The following is a 19409-nucleotide window of genomic DNA, read 5'->3' on the forward strand; positions in this document are numbered from 1 at the left end:
ATTGCCCCCAACAATTTGGAGTCCCCATTTTACCCACCACAGAAGGATGGAAGGCTGAGCCTGGTGAGATTTGAACTGAGATTTGAACTGCCAAATTGCAGGCAGCCGACAATCAGCAGAAGTAGCCTGCAGTACTGCACTCTAACCACTGCGCCACCATGGCTCATAGGCAGGAAGAATGTTTTCAGTGGAACATTCAGATTATTCCGTTGCATCTGAAAGGTCAAATGCCGTGTCAATAAACTCTGTTCTTCTTTCCCCAACTTGCTACTTTTCAGATACGTTAGATTCCAATGGACTTGACAGTTGTGGATTATGAGAATTCTCCTCTGGACACTCATATGTTGGTCCAAAGGTCTGTGGGGTTTTCTTTCTTTCTTTCTTTCTTTCTTTCTTTCTTTCTTTCTTTCTTTCTTTCTTTCTTTCTTTCTTTCTTTCTTTCTTTCTTTCTTTCTTTCTTTCTTTCTTTCTTTCTCTCTCTCTCTCTCTCTCTCTCTCTCTTTCTTTCTCTCTCTCTGTGTCTCTATTTTTCTTTCTTTCTTTTTTTTCAGATGTGAAGAATCTCTTAGGGCGAATTGTAAAGATGCTGTTTTATCACTTCAGTATTGGCAGATGAGGCAAGATGTCTGTCTTTGATTTATCTATCTCAGTGGTGGCTAACCTTTTTCGGCTCCTGTGCTGATAATTGCGCACTTGCGCGCGCTCGCATACCAACACCCAGAAGGCAATGCGTGCTGCCCCCCATGCCCCCTGCGCATGCATGTCAATTCCCCCTCGTGTGCTGCACGTCTCTGTGCATGCATGTGCAATTCCTTCTTGTGCATCAGGCATTTGCACATATGCGTGTAATTCCTCCTTGCGTGCCTCACATCTGCGCATGCGCGCATGATCCCCTTGTGTGCAGTGCATCCCTGCGCATGCATGCATGTCTCCCATGCACCCCCTTCCTCCCCCTGTGTATGTGCGCCAGATACCTGACAATCAGCTGTCAGGTAGCAGTACGCATGCACAGTGGGGCTCTTCCAAGTGACCTCTTGTGTGCCGGGGGAGATGGCTCTACGTGCCACTTCCGGCACGCGTGGCATAGGTTCACCAACACGGATCTATCTTATAAGGGAGTCAAGTTCAGAAGAAAGATTGTAAAGAACTCATCAGTTCACTAGAACTTTGGAGGAAGTGTGAGGTAATGGAAAGAGGAGCATGTTAATCTTCTAATACTAGCAAAGATTTGTATTGTTGAATTATTGCAGGGCCTTTTCCCATTTCAGATAAAGTCTATGCTAGTCTGTTTTTTCCTCCCAGAGGACAGTCCCAAAAGGTGCTTTTTCAAAAGGCAACTGGACTTTGTTTTCCCTTGAAGACGTTTTGCTTCTCATCCAAGAAGCTTCTTCAGTTCTGACTTCTGTCTTCAAGGAAAAACAAAAGCCCAGTAGCCTTCTGAAAAAGCATCTTTGGGATAACCATGACCTGGATAACTGAGGATCTCCATAGACACACCCAGAGAAAAGGGAGATGGTCTTGTGAAGGAGCAAAGAAGCAGGTTAATACAGGGCAGAGACCTGTTGGAAAGTTTCAATCAGAAATCTGGGTTAAAACCATAACCATTGCTTTTGTTTTTCTCGTTTTCCTTTTCTTGATTTTTTTAAAATTGAAAAACTATTAACAGTTGGCTAGTACAGATTTAAAACATCAGGTACTGCTAGAGAAATATGAGCAGGTACACAACAAATCTGAAATATCACACAAGTAATACGGTATATTCAGATACATTTTTAGAAGCTTATGCTACATAATGTTTTATATCGGTTTACTAGTCGAAATCTAAGTGCCCCTGCTAAGTTTTATGCTTAACAAAATGCTTGGATTAACATTGTTCAGTTTCTGCTTATGTAATGCTTAGACACTGGCTATTTTTCTCCCAGCTGCAAGATTCATTTAGAAAATTTTCAAAACAGATGCAGACAAAATTTAGCCAACACATTAATAGTCAAGAATGTTTTAGAGAGGGTCCTGCCACCCTACAATAGCTGTTATGTTTTCTGCTAGAAATCCAGCTTCTGTGCTTCCTTATGCTTCAGTATTCTCTTCCTATCCTGTTAATGCTTTGGGGTAGGAAATGGATTTCAAGAACACTATCATGTCCTTGCTTAAAATGTTTATTCCAAAGAAGCTGAGAGAAACAAGCTAAACTCTGAAAGTGAAGAGAATCTGGCTTTTTATTTCTCAAAACCATGTTCCCATGTGAAAAAAATGTTCCCCTGAAAACATAAATGAGTAAAATTCACAGTAAAAGTACACTTGGACTGAGCATTCTCAGAATATTTAAAATCCTTATTGGTGCTTTACTATGCATGAAGCTTTTGGGGAATTAAAAGAAAGGGCAAAGGCAGAATCAAGTTTTTGAAGTTCTGAATCTATGGGTGAAAAGGTTCGTCTTCTAGTTCCAGCCACCCAGTGGCCCCCTCTGATGAAAAGAATGAGCAGCAAGGCCAGTGGACTAGAGCTCCTGAGTGAACAAGCAGTGGCACACGTTTGTATCCCACCCTGCCAATTATTAGGCAACAAATGTTTTTTCTTCACATGTTTTGATGTTTTCAACGACTGAATTTTCATAATACACTAGACAAAGCGGGGGGGGGGGGCAGGGACTATGACAGGGTTTTGGCGGGGTTGGTGCACATAGAGGCAGCACACAAACCAACTCCTGGCGGGGCAGGGTTTCTCCTTGCTTTCTGTTGCAACAGCCATATATACAATAAAGCTTTTTCCCCTTTAAATACCTAAGGGGTGCCTATTATTTAAGCAAAATTGACTGCAGTTTCCCTTTCCCATTCTTATTTGTTCAATTACCTTCAAATTTACCTTTCCTGAGGTTATTAGAATTCTTACCTCTTGTTCAATTCTCAGACCAACCACTGCTAATCTGTAGCTGGCTGGGTTTGACCTTGGTTGTTTCCAAAACAATTGAGTGTGGGAAAGTAGATTTTCCCACCTATCTATGTTCCTATGCTTCCTCTTATAGGTGGCTTCACTGAGCAATTGCTGCTGGACTAGATCAACCTGCCACTTTAAACCTATAACAAGGATGTTTCCTCCCGCCTTCTTTGCTGCCCTCAGCCTTGTTTCCTTCCTTGTAGGTGATATCTGCCATCACCAGGGTGCACTTTGACTAAGATTTTCCTCTTCATTATTCCCACCTTCCAATCCTCAACCATCACTGGTTCTGGCTTGGTTCTGTTGCTGGGATGACTTCTAGTTTCTGCTCAAATTTTGTGGTCGTTGGCAAGGCAGGTGGCTTGTCTCTGCTCTAGATGGGATGCTTCCTTGCTGCTGGGCGTATTAGTACACAACCTGGATTTTAGCTGCCTAGCTGATGGGCTAGATTGGTTTGCCACTGATGGTGGTCTGGGCTGCTGTTCTACTGTTAATTCTGGCAGGGCTTAAAGGAGCCCACTGAGTGAGCTTTTCCGTTGTCCCCAACTAATAATTTCTCCTATTGTCCTGGCTAGGTTTAGGTTGCATTGGAGTTGAAGCTATCTTGGTGGATTTGATAGTGTCTCAACCAACTTCTTTCTTTCCCTGACTAGGCCTGCAGAAAATTGGCTGCCCTAATTGCAGTGAAAGGATCACCCAGCTGAGCTGGCCCCCTCTTTTTGTTGAAGGAGGAAGGGGCCCCATTCACCTGGATCAGGCTTTAGCTCATTGCTGCCTTGGCAACATCTCTTATTGCTACTAACACATGCCCCAGCTATTGATCCTGCTGGAAAACTTTCCAATGCTCTTCTAGGTGTTTTCCCAGCCTGAAAACCTGGATATCGCCAGTCTGCTAATTGAAGAAAAGGTACTCCCAATTAAAAGTTCTCATGAGAACCCACATTTTTCTGCTGGCCAGTCTGCCAGCCAAGTCTCCTAACCCAGGGGTCCCCAACCACCGGTCCGCGGACCGGTACCGGTCCGCGGAACAAGTCTTACCGGGCGCTGGTTGCTGGCGCCGCCATCTTTTTGATAAAAAAGTGCTTCCGGTGAGCTTTTCCGGGTAGAAAGCTCACGAAGCACTTTTTCATCAAAAGATGAGCGGCACTCAGCCTCGATGAGCTTTTCCGGTAGAAAGCCATTTCTACCCAGAAAAGCTCACCGGGCATGCGCCGCCATCTTTTTCATCAAAAAAGATGGCGGCGCCCAGTTGATGCCGGTACCGGGCGCGGCGCCCAGCTGATGCCGGTACCGGGCCGGCAAAGGTTGGGGATCACTGTCCTAACCCATCCCCAACTTCCATTGACTGGTCTGCCAGCTGAAGTTACTAGGTCTGCTGATTTTACTTCCTGAATTTTTGGTAGTCTTCCCGCTGCCCACCACTGCTACGTCCAGTCAGTTAGCCTATTTGCTTGCCTTGTTTCAAAAGCACCAGATTTCCTCTTGACCCATGAACATAGGCATATATGCAGTACAAACCACCTCATTTGAGACAAAAGACCTAGGTGTTTGCCATCAGCTAGTCCTCCAGCATATTGTGGACGTAAAGTTATTAGTCTCTTGAGTGAACCATGCCATTCACATTATGCCATTACTCAGTTTTAATTGCTTGAATGTAGCCTCAGAGAAAACAGTAATTATGTTATATTAAACTGGGTTAGTTAGCATGTTTTCTGAACCAAGCTAATGAGTTAGCAAACTGGAGAATGACAACAGCAATAGCAACAACAACAACAACTTGTATGCTGCAAGCTCTCAACAACTCTGGTGGCTCAAATAATGAGTACGGGGAAGGGATAAGCTGTGGGAAGTTAGAAAAAGTCTGCTGAAGACTTTGTCCTGTTCAAAGCTGAAACGCATATAATAAATTATTATGAGGACTATTCACACTATATCAAAGGTGCCTGGCAGGTAATATCCAAGATCTTATATTGGGACAGGTGAACAATAAATTATTTATAGAACTTGTTTTCAGTGTGAGTGTTCAGCCACAGGAGGTGCATAACAATTGTGTAGCGAGTATTTTTAAATATGCAGATTGCTTTCTTTACTCACCCAGGTACTACAGTAAATTCCCTAAGTTCCTGAAAACAAAAGAAGGTGGTGAAATTTACAAACAGGTGTCAGGTTTTCCTTGCTTAACTTTTTATAGGCCACACTATGCTTCATAGTAAGGGATTAATTTGGCAAATCTTGTGGGTTGTTCATTTTCTGAGCATCTTGCTGCTGGTAGTCCTATTCCTTGGCCACTTTGAAACTCTTTTTTGCCTGTATCAGGCTAAGGAATGATCACATCCTAGTTATATAGATGTAGATATGGGTGTGTTTATGTTGTTGCTTTTCTTGTATTTGTCTTGCATGTAATAGATCTATCTTGTATTTGTCTTGCATGGTCTGCTTGATTTTGCAGTGTGCTCGCTTAGTTTCTTACAGAAAAGCTACAATGCATGAAGTGACAAGAGGTTTTGTTTATCAGCCAGCAGAGCCTGACACTGATTAGGACTGAGAGGGAATAACTGGCTCAAGGTCACCCAGAAGCTTTAGGCTGCCCCTTCCTAATCTAGCACCTTAACCAAGCACTACATCACACCAGCTCTGTGTGTACATACTGCATACATATACATACAGTCCCCGGGTTAAGGATGAGTTCCATTCCTAGCTCTCTCTCTAATCCAAATTTATATTTGTGTTGGAACTTGTACTTACCAATGAAGTGCCTATTATTAAAAATGGCAGACAGCATTCTCCATGCATTGCTTCCGAGAAATCACTGAAAACAGGCTGTATATTAAAAATTATGCGGCTTCAGCAGTTTCTGAAAGCATTGCAGTTTCAGCGCTTTGAAAGAGAATGCTGTCTGCCATTTTTAGTAATAGGCACCCCATCTGTATCTAGGGATTGTCCTTAAGTCAGACGTTCTTAACCCAGGGACAGTATGCGTATGCACGTACATATATTTGAAATCCCAGTTTAATAGATATAGACACTTCCCTTCAGAATTAATAAGATAGATCTATTACACTGAGATTTCTGCTGTAGGAATGAGCTCTTGAGTCCTATCTATTTCTGTCAAATTTATTAGATGATGGAAAGAAGCTAGAGTGCAAAGTGTTCGAACCGCGGCCCTACACGATTTGCCATTTTATTAATAGCAAGTGTGTTAAAATGTTTCATACACAAACATCTGTTCCTGCCTAACATCTGCATTGTCTAGATCCTAATTATAAGTTAACTGAGCATCAGTTAAGAAGTACCCCGGGACCAAATACAACCTCCACTTAGTGCAACATTCGGACATAGCAAAGGACAGCACTTGGCCAATTCTCTCTCTCTCTCTCTCTCTCTCTCTCTCTCTCTCTCTCTCTCTGTGTGTGTGTGTGTTGGGGGTTGGGAACCTAGTTAGTTTCTGGGTGGGAGACCCAAGATTCTCAACAAAGCTGAGAAGTAGAAAAAAACTGAGGAAGAAGGCAATGGCAAACATTTACATACTGTTGCCATGAAAACCACATGTGTTCACCAGGAATTTAGTTGATTCCAAAGAAATCTATACCTTTACTGTTTCTAACAAGAGCTAGTCAGATGCTTCTAGGGATTCAGCATCTCTTCCCCCACCCTGCATAGTTTGCTTTTGGTGTCTGTTATTTAGAGAGAGATTTCTCTGAACACAGAGGTTCCATTTAGGTTCCAGGCATTTGTTTATAGGTTGGTTTTTATTTATTGTATCTTATTATTTGATGACTTAATACTTCCTGTTAAGCTATATAATAGTTTCTCTCTCAAAGGTTCTTCACTCCAGTTGTAGCCTCCTTTACTTAGGGAGGTTACTTTCCTGCGGGTGGAGGAGGGTAGTGAAAAGCATGAGCAGACTTTATATCTCTCCTTTATGTTATCCATTTTGAACATAAGGACATAAGCAGAGCAACCCCCTGGCCCAAGTCCAGCAGTCTGTTCGAAAAGGTTTTTGTTTTTTTCACATCCTATATTTAGTCCAGACCATTGCTTGATTTTGGAATATTCAATGGCTGGTATATTGAATGTTCAACTCCTCTGAATTAAAAACTGTTAGCTTCAGAGCTTTCCTAATTATTCCTATTATTATTTGTCGCTTTATGTGCCACAAGCCCTTAACACTCAGCTCCCTTTGAGACAGAAAAAGAAGGAGGTCCATTATTGGTGACAACGGTGCCAAGCAGTAAACATATTTTCATAGTCATCTTACACGATCTGAAGAAACCACAGCCACTGGGAATGCTTTGAGTGGAGTCTTTGTGAGACCTTTCCTGTGGATTAAGAGAGCTTCTGTTTTCTTCTGCCTGGAAGAGAAAAACAATGATTTCTCAGCTATGTCTTGGTAGTTAAAAGAAGGTCTTGCCTAGAAAAAGATCCTAGTTGGGATACTGAAAGGACAGACCGGATTGTCAATCTGTTAGGTAATTCCCCATAGCTATGTGTATTTGGTGTAACGCAGCAAGCAATCCTGCATTTTATAAATTTATAAACAGAATATTAACTCTGTGTCTGGATACCTTATTTGAAAGTATAAGCTATATATGCACAATATATAGAGACAACAAAAATGCTGTTGGGGTAGTTCTGTCTGAGTAAGAGAGCCCATACCTTATCCTCACTTATACTTCAGCTCATGCCCAACTCTCCTACTTACTATGACCAAGTGTCTATTAACAGTGGAAGGAGTAACAAAACCAGTGCTGCAGCTTTTTTTTTTTTAAATGTGCTGGTAGACTTTTTTTCCAACGTAAACACGCATTTGGTCCTGAAATACTTCCTCTCCTTGCTCCTATCTGAATGGGTCAAGCTGAGCTAAAATACTTTTTTTATTTATGCCGCATAGGATAGGCTTTTGAGTAAGCTTAGAGAATATGACATGTGGTCAAGAAATGAGGAATGGTTGCTGGTTGTCCTTCCTAAATCTTTTTGTTTGAAAAGAACCATTGCTATAAACAGTGACAGCCTTTCCCAAGTTAGGATCCTCCATCAATGGTCAACCAGTCTCGTCATCCACAGCCAACACAGCAATTGCCTTTGTGGGTATAACAGTGGGAGTTATAGTTCAAAACTTCAGACAACACCAGAGAAATGCAAGATTGGCAAATGTACATATCTGGGTTTTGATTTTTGTTTCAATAACTTATGTGCCTCTTTTTCCTGCACAGTTACACAATCCTTCTGGATTATGGTTTAGACAAATTAGATCATTTGATCAATGTACAAATACAGTGGAACGCTTATGTTCGTGACCAAATCGGATGGCAAACAAAAAATCCACCCGATTTTTGAATCAGGTCACAATTCAAAAATTGGGTGGCAAACAAAATCAGCGGGGAAAGATTCCCTTTCCCCGCTGATTTCCCCTTTGGCGCCATTTCTTTTGACTGTGTGCATGCGCAGTCGGTTGTGCTTCCAGACATGGCCAAATCGGGTCGCAACCGCAGTCTGGGAACGGATTACGGTCACGACCCGAGGCTCCACTGTATTAATAATGGAACGGGAATCTAGCCCACCCTAAACACAAGAGAAGATGGTAAAAAAAAGTAGCTGGTTGTTTATGATGTCTCAAAGGTACTTTTTCAAAATTTCAGCCCTTAAAAATATACCTGAAACTTAACTGGCACCCCCTTTATTGTTGTTGCAAATAGCTATTGGCTAAATATTATTTGCAGTGTCTTAAGTTTCACATTTTCTAGGGTAGCTTTCTCAAAGTTAAGGTTTTTCTGATGTTTTAAATTGGGTATCCTTCACTGTCCACAAAGGCAGAAGGATTGGGAAACTGTTTTAAACAACAATTCTAAACATCACTTACTATTGACTGTATGGGGCAGGGTCATACCGTATAGAATTGCTCATTTAAACTGATAAGATTCATATTGAGAAAGGCTGTTTTGGTCTTTAATGTTTAATTCACAGCTTTTAATGTCAGACCCAATGGGACCTTCTTTTCCCCCCGATTTCTTGTATCTCAAAATTTGTCATTATAGTAAGACATTGGGCATGAGTGAGTAATAGCACTGAATATTCAATAAACAGGCATGATAACAACATGCTAAGGCCATTTCAATTCTCTTGTTCGCATATTACAGATGTTGCTCACAATTTCTTTACAGCATCATTTAGTAAAGCCTGGCTTTGTTCAGAAGCAAATTTAAGCCCAACTCAGAATATTGTACTTGTTCGTTTGTTTTTTATTAAAAGGTTCACAGACCCAAATAAATTGTGAGAGGCTGATACAATGTATTGTTCAGTACTGTATCCAGTTACTGGCGCTGTAATAGGAGCAACATTTTGTCTTCCGTTTGCAAATAAGTACAAATGCAATGATTCTGATTGTTTGGCTTTCGGATTTCTCTCATTTCTCTCATCTTAACAACATGGACAACTTAATTTGTCTCAATGCTTTAAATTTGGAAGGAGAAAAAAACATCAGGATTGGATTTTTGTGTAAAAAAACTGAAACAGAACAAATTCTTCCAACTGAGTGTATATTCAAAGATAGAACTTAACTCCTCTTTAATTTCTGAGCAGATCTCTCACTACTGAACCATTTGTACAAATGCATGAGTCCAATTGATTGATATTTGTTTTGTTTTGTTTTAAAAGGTCCTGTAGGCCATGAAATCTGTCTATCTATGATTCAACAATGCATATGGTTGCAATTATATCATTAATGACATATTTAATAATGTTACAGATAATTTCTGCAGAATTTTGGGACCCTTGATTTTGGCTTATGTTAACAGAGAAAACTTTTTATATCTCAAATCTTTAAGAGGAAATACCCATGAAGTAGTTCTGGTAAACATTTTGAAAAGCACATAAAGATTAAGGGAGGGTTATAGTAGTAGGGAAATCAGATTTCTCAGCCCAGCTGCTACTTCTTTCTTGCATGCCCTCCCCTTCATCTGTTGTGTACCTAGTGAAACATTCATTTCATGGAGCATATAGTCTATCTAAGTATTGAATTGTACTTGAACTGAAAAAAGCAAATTGCCTGTAATTCAGGATTTATATTAGCACAATATAGGTAGTCCTTGACCTGCACTCATTTCTTTAGCGACTGTTCAAAGTTACAACCACACTGGAAAAAGGTGACATATGATCCAGTCTTCACACATATGATAGTCACAGCATCCCCAAGGTCACATGATTAAAATTCAGGCGCTTGGCATGTATTTAGGACAGTTGCGGTTTTCTAGGGTCATGTGACCACTATTGCAATCTTCCTCGCCAACTTCTGATAAGCAAAATCAATGAGGAAGTTGGATTCTGTTAATGACTTCATGATTCACTTAACAGCAGTCATTCTCTTAACAACCATAGCAAAAAGATCATAAAATTGGGTGCAACTCACTTAACCACTTTACTTAGCAATGGAAGTTTTGGTCCTAATTGTGATTATAAGTCCGGAAGTCTTTGAAAAAAACTCATTCTGCCTTTTATTTTCATAGGTACTTGAGAAACAACTCAGACATTGACTGCAGAAGCTCTACGTCTACTGATTTGGGGAAACAGAGGGTTCCTACCATTCGAGATGAAACTCTACCTACCTAGGAAGAACTGGATATTTGGAGAGAATGCTTTTATTTAGCAAGAACAGCCAAATATAACACTGTTTCTGTTGCTTCAACCTACTCATTTTTCCTTCCCAATTTCTTCCCACTACTGGGATCCAGTCATTAAGCATCAAATTATTTAATGCCCGGTAGTATTTATCATCATTACTATACTTTTTTTTTAATGTGCTGTGAGAGTTCTGAAAATATTTTTGTTTCTTGGGCTTTTTTCTCCCACCATTTTTTGGGGACTTTCTCTTGAGTAGTTATCTCGCTCACGGTGCATCTGGATGGCTTCATAAATTGGGAGCAGTGCCCTTGTTCATCATGGGGAGAGAACAGGAACTCATCCAGGCTGTGAAAAATGAGGACGTACCTGGTGTGCAGAAATTGGTAGCAAAGATCAAGGTGTCCAAAAGTAGTGAGTATCTCTTTATACCCTAACATGATACTTTGCTTTCACTTGGCTCAGTAGTAAATTAGTTACAGTTCTGTGACTTTTGGCAAACTGGCTATGGTTATAGAGTGTATAGAGACCAATAGTAAGATATGACTCTCCGGGGAGTCTTAATTTATAAAATATTTCTTCTTAGTAATCCAGAATTGTTAACAATGTTGGAAATAGCAGCAAGATATAAGTTCTCCCTAAGAAGGCAATCTTGTCGTTGAGGATTATCTTCTTTGGAATCTTCCTCTATTGGAAAGATTGTGCAGTCTATGTCTGATTGAAAAGTAGAGAACCAGTAGAAAGGCTCTTAAGCTGCCCATCATTACATAGTAACGGAATAGAAGAGATAGTAGGCACTGAGGTGACCACATTCTTTTCCTCACTGTTATAAAGTATATTATGTTTGTATTTGAACTATGCTCTTACATATGCAACATGTTTTTTTTCTTCCTCTTGAATTGGTGCCTATGCATTTACCTTTACCTTTATTAGAAACTTCCAGTTTGTCTTTCATGAATAGTAGCAAAGAACTCATGCTGTTATTGTTAACTATCTTCCCAATATGGATTTGATAGACAGGGAAGGTGTTGGTGCTGGGATTTGGGGTTTCATTTTGAATAATAACTGCATCGTTTTATTCGGGGGGCATATATGAAACATGCAAATATGCAAAAAGAAAACTAATTTTAACTTTTGCTTTTAATCAGAATAAATTACTTGGTAGTGTATGTTTTGGCCATCTGTTCGATGTTGGGAAACTTCAGATGGAAAGAAGATTAAGAAGAAATAAAGCTTTTGTGTTAAAACATACTTAAAATATTGGGGAAAGGATATCAGCAGGTGCCCAAGCTCCAGGCTTTACAAATAGATGGCTTTCTGCCTCAGATTTAAGGAATTTGCATACGATTTTAAAATGATCTGCCCAGAAAGGCGAATTTCAGGAAATATCTCTGACGCCTGCTTGGCTGAGGATGGAAGCAAAAAAAGGGTGATTGATGGATTTATCCCAGTACAGGTAGTTCTTGGCATATAACCGAACCTGCCCATTACAAGTTGCAGGTAGAGAACTCTTAAGCTGCCCAGGTTGCAAGTCATGATGGCCATTAAGCAAGGCATTTATATGTTCACCCTGCTTAACGATCTCTCCCCTATTATGATAATTAAGCAGAGCATGGGATGCCTCAGGCATGAGGCAGGTCCTGTCCCAATTTACACATGGCTTGACTTGGGCCTCTCCCACCTCCTGAGCCATCCTGTGCTCCATCTTCTGCCTTGCTGGATCCCCATAGATGTTACGCTTGTTTTCCAACCCACTGGGTCCCACCACCATCATAGCTCAGTCCACCGACTTTTTCCTTAGGTCTTCTTTGGGAAGCAACTGCATTGCCACATGGCCTTCCTACACAGAGGCCATCTTGGAATTGAATGCCATTTTGAGAGCGGCCACAATAAATTGTGGTCACTCTGAAATGGCACCCGTTTCCAGGATGGTGGTACGCAGCCTCTGTACTCTGTATGCAGGCCAAGGGGAAGAATGGCTGGATCTCCATACTGATCATGGTTTCAATTCTACCCCTCAGCCTCTCTGTATAATATGGAGGCTGCATGGTGCCATCCCGGAAGCAGGCCCCATTTTGGGTCACAATTCATTGGGGTCTCACACACACACCCAAATGGGGCCTGCTTCCAGGATGGCAACGTGTGATCTGTGTACCATACAGGGAGTCCAAGGGCTGCATCAACTGCTTCCAGAAGAAGACATACAGAAAAGGTAAGTGACTGAACCATGACAGGGTAGGGAGGAGGGCTTTGGAACCCAGCAGGATGAGAAGCAGGCCTGAGGCCTGTTAGGATTCAGTGGGCCATGAGGCAGAAGAAGATAGGCAGTGGTTGCTTCAGTTCCTGTGTAGTTGGTTGTAATGGCGATCGGATTGCCCAGCACTCAAATTTTGTTCACCTGACCCTGGGGGTGCCACAGTGGATGGAATTTCGGGTAGGGACTGCAAGTCCGTTTGTTCAGTGCTGTCATAATTTTGAATATTCACTAAATGAACAATCCTAAATTGAGGTCTTGCAGCATCACAAATGCCATCCTTACCTAGTATGGCAATTACAACTCCTAAGATTCCCAACCAGCCAAGTTGTTAGTGTTTACTGTGTGGATACCAACCATTTAACGGCTCGCTGGAAGAAAATGGATCCTGGGATCTATATCAGTTCTTCTGGAGAAAAAGAATAATGTGAATAGGGGAAAATACTAGTTCTACATAGAAAGAATTAAAGCCGAAAAACCAGTGCCTTCAAAGGAAAAGCTTGCTGACGCATGTCCTACATATTGGGACACTTCATCTCTCCTGGGATAGACGCAAATATATTTGGATTATACCTTCAATCCCCCCATATCTAATTGCTGGTAGCTAGGTTAGGCAGTCTTTTTTTCTGCTAAAGTCTGCATTCCTGTAAGATTCATACTGATCACAATCAAACTTGTGATTGAGAAGGATCACAGTCAAACTTGAACGTGGCCTGCATTTTCTTTCTCTGAGGCATCTTTTTTTTACTCTTTGGGTATTGAGAAAGAGCAAACCTATTTTGAGAGCTAAATTGTTTGTTTGCAAAGGGCCCTTCAGATTATGCTCAGGATATAGGAAACTAGGCCAAGGGCCTTTTGAATTGCAAATGACTGGACCCTGATATATACAATGAGGTCTCATTTTTAAAGAACTAATTTATATTAGGGAGGTTGATTATTCTCAGTTGATGCCATGAGTGCAAATTTAACAAATTTACAGCAAGGTTTTGGAGGTGGGAGGATTGTAATGGCCACCTGAGCATCTTAGAAAAGTGCCCTGTGGAAGGAAAGGCATTCCTTGGTAAGCCTACTTGGTTGGCAGCCCAGCCCTTTGGCTTTGGAAAGAAGAGGGGGAAAAGAAAGGCAGGAGGATAAGATTTTCCCCACTCCCTTCCCATCTTTCTCTACCCTCCTTAGGACCAACTCCTCCCCAGCCCGAATGAGGCTCCCCATGTCATCTCAATTCTAAGGGGACTTCTTGCATCCCCTTTCTGGTTGACGGGGGTCTGCCACTCTCTTTGCTTTTACTTTGAGCATCATCTTCTCAGGCTCCCAATTATTGATGACCTGGTTGAGCAATTGGTGCATAAGGTCTCACATCAATATATCCAGTTTAGGCACCTCAAATGAGCTGTGTGCCTTGTGAATGTAGTTGGCCATGGTGGCAGCCAGCAGCAGCCTCTTTCTGTAAGACAGGATGAGATGCTAACCTTTAGGAAAAAAAAAATCCTTTCCAGAACCCTTCCCCTGTCTCAATGGATTCAGAATTGTGTCTTTCTGATCAGCCCTCAGGGATCTCATGTATCTAAAAAAAGTCACTGCACATAATCAAGAATCAAGTGCCAATCCCAGCGACAGGAATTTGAGAACATGTAGTTTAATATTCAGCGGGCATATTCTTAAGCAGTGCATGGCTTGAAAGATATAGGTCTACAAATGGGTCACAATGCCTATTACTGATTATGGGGCTTGTAGGTAACATTTTATTGAAAGGGGGCAAAATGGAGTAGAAGAGCAATGTGTACCCCAGCTCTTGAAAGGGAAAACAGTCATCTCTGGACAAGATGGGCGTCACATAAATTAAATAAATAAACAAACAAACAAATAAATAATACATTTTGCAAACCTTCTAAGGAAGGCCTTTCTGACCCTGCTAAGTTGCCATAGGAGCTTTGCCCACAATAGCTCTGGAAAAGTCTCCTTTTTTTTTTTTTTTCTTCAAACATTTCTTCTTCTTCTTTTTTTTGCGTTTGAATGCTGAGCGGTTTAATTGAAATTGTTAAACGACCCGTCAAAGCATTGGCCTTTCTCCCTGATGATCAATCACTTTCTCGGCTGGACGCGCTTGTTAACAAAGAGCCAGTTGGCTGGGTTGGGGCGGGCACCGTAGCCCCAAAGGAGAAAGGGGAAAATCCAAGCTCAGCCTGACATTCCTAGGGGTGGGAAGGAGTTTGATGGCTATTGTCCCTTGAAAAGGACAATGTCTAGGACTCGTTCTGCAAGGAAAAGGAGAACCTGGTTCAGCTGCCTCATAAGAATTGGGGTCTTTCTAAAACACATTACAGTTTTCATTTCTTCTCTGAGAATGTTACTGCACTTGACATGTTTTTCTCACCTTCCCATCACCAGTCCTAGCAAAATCCACCATCCTATAACTCTTAAAGAAGACCCAGTCAAATGTTTGCGAAAAGACTGGGAATTTCTCCTCATTTTGAGAGCCACAGTAATGCTGTCTGGAAATTGTGTTAATTTTGCAACTTTATTGTTGAGATTGTTCATCTCTGAAAATCCTGGTGAAAGTTGCGATGTTTGCTTAGCCAACAGTTTGATAGTTACTGGTGCCTAGTCTTGTGTATCTGAAAATATTCTGTCACATTTAATACTTTTAGTTCTTCAACTGGCAAGAGAGAAGTAGCTAGATTATATTTTAAAAGCCCGGTGGGCAACCACCTAAGAGATCTTCTGTAAGAGAGTATGTCCTATTTCTTGATCTCGGCAAGTGCTCAGCTGAAATTGTTAATGAAATCAATATATCATTTGTTCTTATTATTTCTATTCTGTTTTTCTACTGTGACTGATGGTGGAATTTTGAAGTTCAAAGATGAAAGTGACATCTGAATGTTCTGCCAGGATGCTGAATCAAACACATAGTAGGCTGCACTATTTTTTTAAATGGTTGTATGGTGGAAGCTGCCTATATATTTCCAAACTAGAAACAGTAAGAGGATATAATTGAAAATGAGCTTCATGCTAACTCATGATTCAGACTAAAGACACATTCATTATTTTGAACAAGTGGTGCTACCTTCACATTTGTTTAAGCTTGACTAGTTTAAGCAGACCAGATTCATAAGCCACTTTAAATCTATTTCATACATTCCCAAAGGCAAATTTGAGCTTGCCACACACTGTATACTGAGTAGAGAGCTACATCTGGACCCTGATCACTGGAATATTTTTCATAAGAACCAATGCTTGCCAGTATGGATTGGCATACCAATACTTTATGTAGTTAGATATGCATTTAAAATATCTCAGGGATATATCTTTATTAGCTCACAGAAAGCAGAAAGTCATTTTCAAAGAAATTAGACTGATGTTTTGCTGGTTTGGGGCTGCAGTTGCTATATTGTTTCCTGATATATTCAATTAGTTGTGAAGTAGTAGCGTGTTGCATTCATATATTACATTTTTAAATGGACATTTTGAACTATCTTAACTATTTATAAACTGAAAAATATATAGCATTTCTTTGAACTATCAGCCAAGGGCTATTCCTGCAGAATTGATTGATTTATCTGGCATTAATGCAAACCATTGACAGATTTTCTCTGTGAAAATTTGTCCCCAACCTGGTCTTTCAGATGGTGCATTCACCACTGCAATAATTAAGTCTATCCATCTTGTGTCTGGATAGATTTTTCTTGTGTTTCCTTCCATTTTTTCCGCAGGGTTATAGATTTCTCAAGAGAATTGGGTCTTCATACATGTCCAAAAGGCATGTTCAATATCTAAACTTAATTTTTCTCGATTTGCTTTGAGATTCTGAGAACAATTGCAAGCCTCAGAATTCTGCTGGGTGTACTGTATAGTCTCTGGTTATAGGTTTTCTTATTTTAATACTTACACAAATACTTCTGTGTTCATTGGCAATCAGAATATGAATCCAGAGAGATCAAAGCAGTGTTTCCGATTGTTAAGGAAATTTACTCTCTGCAGGTCTATTTGCTGTGTACTGTAGTAGAGAGGGGTCAGGGAATACTGTTGGTAACATGTATTGTTTTATATTACAGAGTTCTCAAATATCTCATTAAATATGTGGTACGGAGCAAGACTTTGGGGTGAATCTTTTTGTCTATTGCAACTTCTACTCAACTTCTTTTGGTAATAAAGAAGGGATTTATATTTATTGTAATCTTTCTGCAAGGAAGCAACTGAAATTAAATTCTTCTCCCTGATGTTTTCAGTGGCGTATTTTTCAGTATACCTTGTTTCAAGATTCATATTCTGTATTGTGCAATAGATTTTAATAACTATAGAAAAAAGGGTAGATCTTCTCAGTCATTAATCATATAAACAACCAACACTGATATACGAAGATCAGAGGTGGTATTCAGCAGGTTCTGACCACTTCTAGAGAACCGGTAATGGAAATTTTGAGTAGTTCGGAGAACCAGCAAATACCACTTCTGACTGCCCCCCCTCTATTCTCTGCCTCACGAGTCCCAGCTGATCGGATGGGTCTTCTTTTGTTGCCCTGCACAGGAGAACGGAGCTGGAAAGCAGGTTAGTGGGGTGGGGAGGGAATGGGATTTTGCAGTAACCTTCCCCCAGCAGTGGGGAGGGAATGGGGATTTTGTAGTAAGCTTCCCCCAGGAGTGGGGTAGGAATGGATATTTTACAGTATCCTCCCCCTGCCATGCCCACCAAGCTACGCCCACAGAACCGGTAGTAAAAAGTTTTGAATCCCACAACTGATGAAGATCATTAGGGAAGCTTAATTCATGTACTTTGATTCTTCTGAGGTCATTTTTTTACTCTTCATAAGGATTCATTTTTTGGGAATTGGGATTTTTTTACTTAATTTGGAAAATCTTTGTTTTAATAGGATGATTTACAGTTGTTGCCTATAAACATAAGACATAAAAAGACAAAATGACTTGGGAGTTAGGGAAGGGGCTACAGAGGGTGGCAAGGAGCAATTTTCTGAGTAAGACACTGGAGCAACACAACAGTAAATGAAAAATAAATAAAGAGCGGTGGCAAATTGTCCTGCTGAAATTGGGCAATAGTATAACAGTAACATCAGCTTTGATTTTTGCACCATTTCTATCTCTTCCGGGTAATTTAGAGCCTATTTGAAACCACCCCTTATGCCGGTTAGCATGAAGCTTTCAGTACAGAGAGTCCTCTACTTATGAACTTATGATTGCCAGTATGAAAAAAAATCCTGTCCACAAGAAGATCCTGGAAGGCAGAAGAAGGTGGGGAAAGGTGCATTTGTACACTTGGCAGCACCGCTGCAAATTATGAGACCACATATAGTCCATTTTGGTTGCTACCTCATCCTGTCTCTTCATAAATCTCAGGGTATTTAGTTTGGGGAGTTTTTCCTTTGTGTAGTAACTGTGAATTACAATATGTCTAGACTTAATCCTAAGCGCCACTTATGTAAGGTAGGAATTGTACTCTGCATGTTTTTTATACTTGGTTGGACTTATGAACAAAATAGACTTAACAAGCAGCCTTTTGGAGTGTGAACTGTTTGTAAATAAGGGAACTGTCTGTATTCTAATCACATTTCCAAGAAAGAAAAGAGATAAAGAGATAATAAATCAGGACTGCAGCCTCACTACAGAGAGTCCATGGGTTGCCTGCTTCCCTTCTGGAATGACCACATGTGCCCATCATTAGATGAGGCCAACTATAGGACCTTGCTCTTTTTTGTGTGTTGTTCAGGGGAGGCAGAACCGCCCTGAGATATGTTGCAAGGGGCTTAAGTTGGCAGTCTTGAACATAGAGTTGGAGGGAGAGAGTACACGCGGAAAGTTCGTTTCTCTAGATTTAAGTATCTCTTAAACAGTAGAAAAGAGCCAAGAACTTCCTCAGTTGCCTTATCCTTGAAAGCAGCTAAGAAATGGACCACATACGTAGGGAATATTTGACTTTGTTGAGACCTGCTTTTATGACAATAGTCTGTAGAACTTGAGTTGTGTATAAAGTCACAGGTTAGCTATAAGCCCCTCTATTTACACTTGAGATGTTATTCTCTCTCTCTCTCTCTCTCTCTCTCTCTCTCTCTCTCTCTCCCTCCCTCCCTCCCTCCCTCCCTCTGTCTTGCAGGGAAAATAGCTATTTCCCGTCTGACCAACTTGGCATTCAAGTAGTTGATAACAGTTACTATATGACAATTTCTGCACTCATCATGTGCATGTTGAAAAATTATAATAAAAAGTGGAAGAAGGAATGCAAGTTAATTAGAATATTTTTTTAAAAAAATTCCTGCTACATCATCCTTATTTTTTCTTGTGATTTTTTAAAGAAATGGATAAGAATCATATATTTCTGCCGTGCCACCCCTCTTCCTTTTTTCTGCTAATTCATATCACCAACTGAACTTCCTTTGTTGAGCCTCAAATCAGGGACATGGAGTCCTCAGCAAACTAAGATAAGCACTGATAAGCCCCAGCACTGACATTGCATCTAAGAGAGCCACCTTGAAGGAGTCAGAGGATAGGGCTAATCTAAAGAGTATTGTTTCCTTGCCCTTTTACTCATACTTATCAAGCTCCATTTTTCTCTAACCCAAGGGACAGCCAAGATATACAGTTGCGGTTCAAGGGTTACC

The 19409-nt window shown here is 40.7% G+C and overlaps 1 protein-coding gene across 5 annotated transcripts in view; it reads left to right on the forward strand.

Moving 5' to 3' along the window:
• The window catches only part of CASKIN2 (CASK interacting protein 2), a 109175-nt gene that overhangs the window by 5426 nt on the left and 84340 nt on the right, over window positions 1–19409 (forward strand). For all 5 annotated transcript variants that reach the window (XM_026667428.2, XM_087955813.1, XM_026667429.2 and 2 more), the window contains exon 2: window positions 10437–10962. In XM_026667428.2, coding sequence (XP_026523213.2) covers window positions 10869–10962 — 94 coding nt within the window. In that variant the 5' untranslated portion in view covers window positions 10437–10868. The remainder of the gene's footprint in view (window positions 1–10436; window positions 10963–19409) is intronic.

Source organism: Notechis scutatus, chromosome 2, assembly GCF_049901735.1.
Source record: "Notechis scutatus isolate UNSWTSFEM ecotype Mainland chromosome 2, rNotScu1.2, whole genome shotgun sequence".
NCBI lineage: Eukaryota > Metazoa > Chordata > Lepidosauria > Squamata > Elapidae > Notechis > Notechis scutatus.